At 44.7% G+C, this 9,687-nt stretch overlaps 1 protein-coding gene and 1 long non-coding RNA gene across 3 annotated transcripts; one reads left to right on the top strand and one right to left on the bottom strand.

Annotated features, from left to right (window-relative positions):
* The first annotated feature begins 4,561 nt into the window (after window positions 1–4,561).
* LOC134202957 (uncharacterized) lies at window positions 4,562–5,363 on the top strand. Its single transcript, XR_009977389.1, has 3 exons — window positions 4,562–4,876; window positions 4,955–5,026; window positions 5,092–5,363. It is a non-coding gene; the product is annotated as an uncharacterized LOC134202957 (long non-coding RNA).
* LOC134202956 (transcription factor grauzone-like) lies at window positions 4,894–8,088 on the bottom strand. Of its 2 annotated transcripts, XM_062677958.1 has the most exons (5): window positions 7,835–8,088; window positions 6,276–7,774; window positions 5,829–6,204; window positions 5,582–5,765; window positions 4,894–4,991 (listed from the first exon to the last, which is right to left on the bottom strand). In XM_062677958.1, the coding sequence occupies exons 1-4, from the start codon at window positions 7,955–7,957 to the stop codon at window positions 5,613–5,615; spliced, it is 2,151 nt and encodes a 716-aa protein (XP_062533942.1). In that variant the 5' UTR covers window positions 7,958–8,088; the 3' UTR covers window positions 4,894–4,991; window positions 5,582–5,612. The 2 variants fall into 2 exon arrangements, with proteins under 2 accessions (XP_062533942.1, XP_062533941.1); XM_062677957.1 differs by lacking the exon at window positions 4,894–4,991 and having other exon boundaries at window positions 5,512–5,765.
* Between the last annotated feature and the right edge of the window lie 1,599 nt (window positions 8,089–9,687).

The raw sequence follows: 9,687 nt of genomic DNA, 5'->3' as shown, positions 1-9,687 counted from the left end.
AAAGAGCACGCGAAATTCTTGAGCGGACTACCAGAAGAATTGGAGATAGTTTCGAAACCGGATTGCTGTGGAAAAATGATAATCCGTCTTTCCCAGATAGTTACCCAATGGCGGTGCGTCGGTTGAAACAGCTGGAAAAGAAGCTGGAGAGAAATCAAGAGTTGCAACGCAACGTTAGCGAGCAGATTCTAGAGTACCAAAGAAAAGGATATGCACATCTGGCTACGACAGAAGAACTCGATGCAACGGATCCAAAAAATGTATGGTATCTTCCACTAAACGTCGTGCTAAACCCGAAAAACCAGGGAAGGTCCGTCTTGTGTGGGACGCAGCTGCAACAGTTCAAGGTGTATCTTTAAACGACCAACTGTTGAAGGGACCCGACATGCTGGTTCCTCTAGTAACAGTTATAGCAGGGTTCCGTGAGCATCGAATTGCTATAGGTGGTGATCTGCGTGAGATGTATCACCAAATCAAAATCATACCTCAAGATAAGCAGTTTCAGCGTTTCTTATATCGCCACAACCCTAAAGAGACTCCACGCGTGTACATCATGGACGTCGTCACCTTTGGAGCAACAAGTTCCCCCAGCTCAGCTCAGTACATAAAAAACCGCAACGCACAAGATTACGCTGACCAATTTCCAGAAGCAGCGACTGCAATCATTGAACGACACTATGTTGACGATTACTTCGATAGCGTAGATACTATCGAAGAAGCAATTAGACGTGCGAAGGAAGTCAAATTCGTTCACCAAAAGGGAGGTTTTGAGATCAGGAATTGGGTTTCGAACTCGAATGAAGTCCTGCAAAGTTTAGGCGAACAAAGGCCTATCACGCCCGTTCCATTTCACGAAGACAAAGCGACATCCCAAGAACGAGTGCTCGGGATGGTGTGGGATCCTGTAAGCGATGAGTTTTTGTTCTCCACAAAACACCGAGAGCATCATCTTCCATACTTCAGTGGAGAAAAACGCCCAACAAAGCGTGCTGTTCTTAGCTGTGTTATGGGTTTCTTTGATCCGTTGGGTCTCCTTGCTCCGTTTACCATTCATGGTAAGATTATTGTACAAACTTTATGGCGTAGTGGCTGCGATTGGGACGAGGTCATTGGCGATGAATGCTGGGAAATGTGGAAGCGCTGGATTGATCTACTACCTGTGGTGGAAAACATTCGCATACCGCGATGCTATCTTGGAGATTATTCATCATCAGAAATCGAGTCAGCTGAGGCACACATTTTTTACAGATGCTAGTGAACACGCGTACGGTTGCGTCGCATACTTGCGAGTGGTTACTGGCGGAGCTATTAGGTGTACGCTGATTATGTCTCGTTCAAAGGTAGCATCATTGAAACTACAATCAATCCCGAGGTTGGAGCTAATGGCGGGCGTTCTAGGCGCTCGAATGAGTCAAACGTTGATAGCTACACATTCGCTGAATATCAATCGATGTGTCTTGTGGACTGATTCGCGGACTGTCTGGAGTTGGATCCGATCAGACCAACATCAATACAAACAATTTGTTGCATATCGCATCGGAGAGATACTTGAGTTCACCAGAGCGACTGATTGGCGATGGGTACCAACCAAACAAAATCAAGCAGATGTCCTGACGAAGTGGCGTCGAGATACCTTTGACAGCGATGGGGAATGGTTTCGAGGTGCATCGTTCCTCTATCAATCGGAAAACGAATGGCCAACTCTCGAAGTACCTTTCGAGCAAACAGCTGAGGAGGCTAGGGGTCATGTGTCGTATCATAATGTCATTGATGTCGACCGGTGTTCACGCTGGACAAAACTTCTAAGGGTAATGGCGTATGTAGTTAGATTCGTCGATAACTGCAAGCGCAAGATGACTGGACAACTGCTAATCACCGTTAAAGCAACGCATAATATGCAGCAAAGAATCCTAGCACTTCTGAAATCGAATCAAAGGCCGCTTCAGAAGGATGAATTTTATAGAGCTGAGATTGTTCTCTGGAAACAAGCGCAGCAGAATAGTTTTCCCGACGAAATAAATTTGCTTTCTAAGAACCTCAGCCGAAAACCAGGAGAGAAGGAAGAAGCAGTCAAGAAATCTAGTTCCATCTATGAATTAACACCAATCCTGGACGAAAATGGCGTACTTCGTATGGGCGGCAGACTGGAGTTGTCAGAGGAGCTATCATTTGATAAGAAATTTCCTATAATCTTGCCACGGAAGCATCCAACGACAGAAAAAGTTATTCATTTCTATCATGAAAAATTTGGCCATGGTAATCGAGAGACGGTGACAAATGAGCTACGTCAAAGGTTCTGGATGGGGGCAGCAGGGACAGCAGGAACAGCATGATGTCCAAGGGTTTGACGACCCCTCCCCAGCTGTCTGCGAGTCAGGGAGAACTGCCTAGGGCGTGGTGGGATTTAGCAGTGGGCTCTGCTAAAATCCCTCCCAAAAAACCACAAGTGCCCGTAAGCGGACTCTATCAAAGCGACTGTGTGCCGCTTCAAAAGCACAAGCCCAGGGAGGGAGTGCCAACTGGCATGTGGAGTGTCCCTACTTCGGTAGGGTAGTGCGTGAGCTGCTTCGGCAGGGAGTGAGTGATCTGTTTGTGCTGAGGCATGAGTGTCATAGCGAGTCGCCGCCGCTATGGCCACCTCGAAGCGCAGCAGAAGTCTGAGTATGGACTGCACATGCTAAGGTAAGAGTGTCGTAGCGTAGTATCGTTGATTAGTCCCCACATACCGCTATCGACACCTCGAGGCATGGCAGTGGAGTGTTAGAATAAGTTGTGGAGTGTACCTACTTCGGTAGGGTAGCGCGTGAGCTGCTTCGGCAGGGAGTGAGTGATCTGGTTGTGCTGAGGCAGGAGTGTCATAGCGTGTCTCCGCCGCTATTGTCACCTCAAAGCGCAGCAGAAGTCTGAGTATGGACTGCACATGCTGAGGCAGGAGTCGAGGTATCCCATCGACACCTCGAGGCATTGCAGTGGAGTGTTAGAGTGAGCACCCGAAAAGGGTCACATGGAGCGAATGGTCTTTGGAGAAGCTGCTTCGGCGGCAGGGTAGCAGTGGGTTGTACCCACACACCTACAGTTGTGCACATGTGGTGCATGGGGAGTGTCCCTGCTTCGGCAGGGTAGCGTATGGTCTGCTTCGGCAGTGGTGTGATTGATCTGCTCGTGCTGAGGCAGAGTGTCGTAGCGCAATATCTGTAGGCCCAGGCAGTTACCGCTATTGACACCTCGAGGCATGGCAGCGGAGCGTCCGGGAGAGCATCCAAGTAAGACTCAAATGGAGTGAATGGGGTGCGAGCACCCAAGTCAGTCTCGCGTGGGACGAGTGCCTGTGTGAGCGATAATGAGTGAGTACGCTTAGTACTGCCGTCCCCCAGAAGTAGTACTGCGAGGTAGTTCCTGGGGGAAACGATGGTGGAGCCCAAGGGAGTTTAGTCGGTATTACCGGTATGGTCGAGTCCGACACTCCAGTACACTTCCGTGTGGTAGTTTGGCAACTACAATGCACGTGTACTGGGTTAGTGTGTAAATGCATTCTCCCTTGTAAAAAAAAAAAAAAAAAAAAAAAAAAAGGTTCTGGATTCCGAACATCCGCGCCGCTGTGCGCCATGTTATGAATGAGTGTACGTGGTGTAAAGTTCATCGATGTTGTCCTCAAGTTCCTATAATGGCGCCACTCCCAGTACAACGTATTACACCACACCACCGACCTTTCTACTCGGTGGGTATAGACTACTTAGGACCAATTGAAGTAACTGTTGGACGTAGAAAGGAGAAGCGATGGGTGGCCGTATTCACCTGTCTTGCAGTTCGTGCAGTACATTTAGAAGTTGTCGCAAGTCTATCAACACAATCCTGCTTAATGGCCATTCGGAGATTCAGTTGCAGACGTGGGGTTTCGAGAGAGATTTTCTCGGACAACGCGACGTGTTTTAAGGGTGCAGACAATGAAATGCGAAAAATTCATCTCGAATGCGCAGAGAACGTTTCTAGTGCAGCGACAGCGTGGCATTTTATCCCTCCGGCTACGCCACATGGGTGGAATATGGGAAAGGATGGTAAGATCAGTGAAGGAAGCATTGAATACGTTAAACAATGGGCAAACCCTGTCAGACGAAGTTCTGTCGACGACACTCGCTGAAACTGAAGATATGATCAACACACGACCATTGACATATGTGTCACAAGAGGATGATGTCGAGGCGATCACTCCGAATCATTTTCTACGTGGATCGGTTACCGATGCGGACATGATAACTCAAAGCGAGGTAGAATGGCCGAGGCTTTGCGTAATGCTTACAAGCGATCTCAACGACTGGCGAATCAAATGTGGGAAAGGTGGTTGAAGGAATATCTATCGACGATCAACAAACGTACCAAATGGTTCGAAGAGCAAAAACCGTTACAAGTAAATGATTTAGTGTTCCTTGTCGATGGAAAACACAGAAAAGGTTGGGTCAGAGGAATCGTTGAAGAAGTGATACGGGGTTCAGATGGAAGAGTGAGACAAGCGATGGTTCGCACGACTCGCGGGGTGTTTCGTCGCGCAGCTGCTAACATAGCGGTGATGGAGATCAGATAGTAAATCCTGGTGTTGCAGGATGTTACGGGCAGGGGTATGTTAACACCGCTATCATACCCACCGTGTCCACCAACACTGCTACATACAAACGGAACAAGCCTGCCTGAGTTTCGTTGCCGATTTACATCGTCTGCTTAGAAAGGAGGATAAAGAATGAATTGATAGAAGAAAAGATGAAGAAATGTAAACAAATCTGCCATTAGGATTGAATTAGATGCGTTGAATTTATAAAATCTTATACTGTGAATTATAAGTGCCAGTAAACTATCTTGTGCTTAGGATTGTGGAATATTTGCAGTAAGTAATTGTACAAATTATACTATTCAGGAAAATGGATTATTTATTAATAAGTGCTTTCAAATTCCTTTCAAATAGTCCAACTGTTCATCTCGGTGATCGCCTTATATCGTAACTGAAAAGAAAAGAAATCATAATTAATTGCGGCTTGTAAGTTATAGAAAGTGACCTGAAAAGAAATTGACACTGAATTAAAGATTGTTATTTGTACGCAGGGAAAGTATCCGATACAAAAAGAAACCAGGATCGAGTAGAAAGGTGTGGTGTGCAAGAGTACAATAAGACCAATTATTGTAAGTAGACACTAAAGATAAAACTGTGAGTTGCTAATTAAATATAAATTCTAGTTTGAGCTGCCGCAAAATCCAGGCTGCTTCGAGAAATTTGGTTCAAATCCGAACAAATTCCTCTATCTGTATTTCTTTCCTTCAAATGTATCTTTGCTTGAAACCCATTTCCTTTTTTAAACATTTTTATATTTTATCTATTTTACCTTTTACTTTCGTTCACCTTCATATTTTTGTACTGTCTTTCATCACTTTGCCATTTAATCTGTCCTCCTCATGTTTTCATTTTCAATTATTTGTCATCTGCTTCAAGGGAAGTGGTCATCGAAATCAATTTCGTCCAACCCATCATCACACGCTCTATGTGTATTCGATACTAGATTTCGTAATAATTTACCTACACACCGAGATGACTTACCCACTAATGCGGACAGATTTCCGGAACCTTTCTACCGTTTATGGAACCGGCTGGCCACCTTTTCCGCCCACTGTTCTGGATGGGCAACCTTCTTGTGGGTGTACATATTTGAACTCGAGTTACAGGTCCGCGGACAGAACTCGCACTTGTACAACGTATCTCCGGTGTGTCCTGCTTCGTGTTCCTGTAAATTACGAGTTCCCTTAGTTTCTTCTAAAACTATCACACAAGTTTGTGGTTAACTTACCCTCAACCGTAACAATCGCTTGAATGGCTTGGCGCAAAATTTGCACGCGTACAACGGAACGTTCGAGTGGACAAACTTCTTGTGGCTTTGTAGCGAGAACGTGTTCGAGCACTCTTTTTCGCAGATGTCACACGTGACCGGGTCGGATTTGCAGCGCTTCAGGTGGCTCTGTAGACTGCGCACGTTCTTCATCCAGAGGTTGCAGTACTTGCACTGAGCCTTCTGCGCCGCCAAGCCCTCCTGTGTGTGCTGCTGCCGGTGGAACTCTAGCGCCGATTTCAATGTGAATCCTTTGGCGCAGATGTCACACACCCAGCTAGCGCTGAGACCATGTACGGTTTGCTCATGCGATTTAAGTAACAGGCTGGTTCCGAAGCTGAAATTAAATTCAAAATAATCAATGATCAGATTTTATTTCCCCTTACGATCCCAACCCAACAAACTTACAATCGATCGCACTCCTTGCAGGCGTACTTCTTCTCCTCCAGCGCCAGATGATATTCCATATGTTGTTTCAGCAGATATTCCTTCCAGAATCGGTTACCGCATACGTCACACCGGAACGGTTTCTCCGAGTCGGGAGTGTGCTTCCACATCATGTGGTTCGTCAAGCCGAAGCTGTTTTGGAACGTTTTGTCGCACACCTGGCACTTGAAGTGTTCCGGATTCTCGTGAACGCACACGTGCTCGTAAAGTCGGCTCTTTTTGCTGAACTTGCGCGCACAACAGACGGCGAAACCCGGCACTTGGTGGACGTTTTTGTAGTGCACCTTTACCTTGTTGAACGTGGCCCCGATAAAGTCGCACAAGTCGCAGGTTAGCGAGCAGTACTTCCGTATGAGATCGTCCTCTTTGGCCGACTCTTCTATGCTTTTTTGGCGGATCGGTTTGGCCAATTCTTGGGGTCGTTTGAATGATGTTTCGGACTCGTCAAGTAAAGGTTGATCTAATGGCTGATGTTCTTCCATCGATTGTTGCATACCATCCGTTTCGATCGAAAACCCTTCCGGGTCTAGAAACTCCGGATGATGAGTTATTGTGTGGTTCTCCAGCATTTTTGTGTTAGTAAAATATTTATTGCACTTATGGCAAATGATGTTTTTCGGTTCTACCGTGGCGTGCCAGTTAAGGTGACTAGTCAGAAACGATTCCGTGGCAAAAGCCGTCTGGCACAGTTGGCAGCGGAACATTTTCTCTTCTTCCGGTGTGTGATGCAGCAAATTATGCATCTTCAGTCCGTCTACGTTTTTGAAGCAGCGGTCACACTCCTTACATTGGTACTTGAGCAGATTTTTGTGCCGGCACAGATGTTGATACAAACTGAGCTGCTTATGATAAGCTCGATTACAGCAGACAACAGAAGCGGAAGAGTTATGCTCTTTTTTACAGTGCTTCTCCAGTTTTTTAAAAGTGTCAAACTCTTCATTGCACTGTTCGCAAACCAGTTTATCCAAATGCTTGAGGATGTACGCATCTTTTTCTCCCATGAATGACTTCGTACCGCGATGGTTTCGTCTCTTGGATTGCCTACGTCTTGCTGCTATCGGCTTCATCGAATCCTCATCCGATTCCTCCTCTTCAGCATCACTTTCTTCATCCTCCTCCGATTCTCTCAAATTCTCCTGCTTGACCTGTTCATGCTCCTCGACAAAAATCTCCACTTCTGGTTCCGTAATTTCCAGCTTCACTTCCACCGGCACAGGAAAACTTAAATCGCTGGTCGGAGTCTTCCTCTCTTCATCAGTGTCATCTTCTGAAAGCTGTTTCTTTCGCTTTCGCCCCCGGCGCTTTTTCGTTGATGCGATCTCATCCTGGCTATCTTGCAGCTTGACCACCCGCAGCGCATCAACCTGATGAACATGAGCTACCTCGCAGTAGAATTTATGGAACTCGTCGATTTTTTCCCAACAACTGGTGCAAAGTACCGACAGTTCAAAGTCCCGTTTCTAAAATCAAGATCATTATTATCAAGCAAGCATTTTCTCCATTATTTTCCTAGTGCTCACCTGGAACCAAAAGTGCCTGGCCAGGATCTGATCGACCCTTTCGATGTTCGTTTCATCGCAGATACGTAGAACGTTTTCTGTTTTACGCATGCAGGTAAAACACTCTGATAAGGATTCGTTCATTATTTCTGCGTTTTAGACCAATTATATCAGGAAATTACGGCGAAATTAACAAAACTAATGTGAGTTTGCTTTACATCCGCGAAAAATGATTTTTTTTATTGTTTACATGTTTTAGCTGTCTTCTGAGTTCTGATGCGATGCGCGGTTTGACATTGCTGCCCGAGGAAAAAATCTTTTTTTTAAATTTTGTGTACAAGGGGGTTCATCCCGGGAATCGAGCCGGGAATATTGTCAGATTCCTTGCATGCCTAGGGGTCTGCGAAGCGGCCATGTTTCTGATGCCAGCATCAAAATCGTCGATTAATTTAATACGAAGGCGTAATCATAATCGTTGAAACCTGCCATTGAAAATGTATTTTGAATATCATGATATTTTGGCGAAGTAGAGCGCTTGGTGCCGATTGAAATCTGAAAATTTATTAAAGACATCAATTTTCTTGTTGAAATACACCTCGCTTTCATACTTTCGCACAAGTTCTTGAAAAATGATGAAAAATAATTACGTCTATTTGGAAAAAATCAATTCGGAATAGTGGTTTGTTTACAAAATAGAATTGTCAGTGGGAAACCCAATTTCAATAGAACAATGGGAAACTCAAAGATGTTGGCTATTGTCAAACGTATACTATAGTGGGTAGGATTGGGGTTGCCAGATATCTGTTGCATGCTGAGACGTTGCAACCTGGGACGGGACTTGCAAAGAGGAAAAAATGTAACTTCAGCTGCTGCCAGTCAACTGCTGTCACGAACTGTCAGGTGCAGCCAGCAGCTTTTTGTGTGAAAGTATTGGTATCTCGAATAAAATTTTCCGCATGATTTTTGTTTTACGAAGACTTTTTCACTTTAACGAGTATTCCAAATCATCCGTTTAGCTTATTAATAATCAGTTATAAACGTGTGTTTTGTTCCCGGTATAAAGACCCTTATGAAAATGAATTAAATAATTCGTGAATTGGATACACTTTTATTGTGCTCAGAAGAGTGCACCCGGGACTTAGGTGAAACAGTCAAGGAAACAGTTGAAACTCGATGGTCAACTGTGATGAAACTGTGTTGCAACTATCGAATTGCAGTTAAAAAGCATTGCAGTTAAATGACTTGCAGTTATCGAACGTCTACTGTACCAAGAGAAATTTTGACGACTGATCTGCATGGAGCAAATTGTCACTTTTACTTAAGGTTGGTATCGTGTTCAAAAGAAATTTCTTTTTCTATCTCAATCACATGTTAAATTCCGTTCACTGAATCGGAAAAGTAAAGAATCGAAACATAGTGCTTAAAACAGTATCATCCACATGAAAAGAACAAAAACCAAAATTGGCATTTGTAAGGTTCCCACGCAAAGTAATGGGAGCTGTCACTTTACTTTCGGAAACATATTCTGCTCGATTATTATCCGTAAGTCAAAGTGACAATTTGCTTCATGCAGATCAGTTGTCAAAATTCCTCTTGGTAATATTGAACAAAATTCCGTAACCTCTCTACTTTTTAAAGGCCAGTATCGACTTAAAAAGTAGAGAGGTTACGGAATTTTGTTCAATATTACCAAGAGAAATTTTGACAACTGATCTGCATGGAGCAAATTGTCACTTTTCCTTACGGAATAATCGAGCGGAATATTGCTCCTAAAGTAAATTGACAGCTCCCATCCAGCTTTTCGCGCACGGTAATGGCGGCTCTGTGGGTTTAAAAGTGTATCCGTCCCTGTACTTCTTTGACATCTGGCTTGG

This window comes from Armigeres subalbatus, unplaced genomic scaffold, assembly GCF_024139115.2.
Source record: "Armigeres subalbatus isolate Guangzhou_Male unplaced genomic scaffold, GZ_Asu_2 Contig1541, whole genome shotgun sequence".
Classification (NCBI taxonomy): domain Eukaryota; kingdom Metazoa; phylum Arthropoda; class Insecta; order Diptera; family Culicidae; genus Armigeres; species Armigeres subalbatus.
The sequence above is the reverse complement of the archived record's forward strand: the minus strand, read 5'-3'. Positions and strand labels throughout refer to the sequence as shown.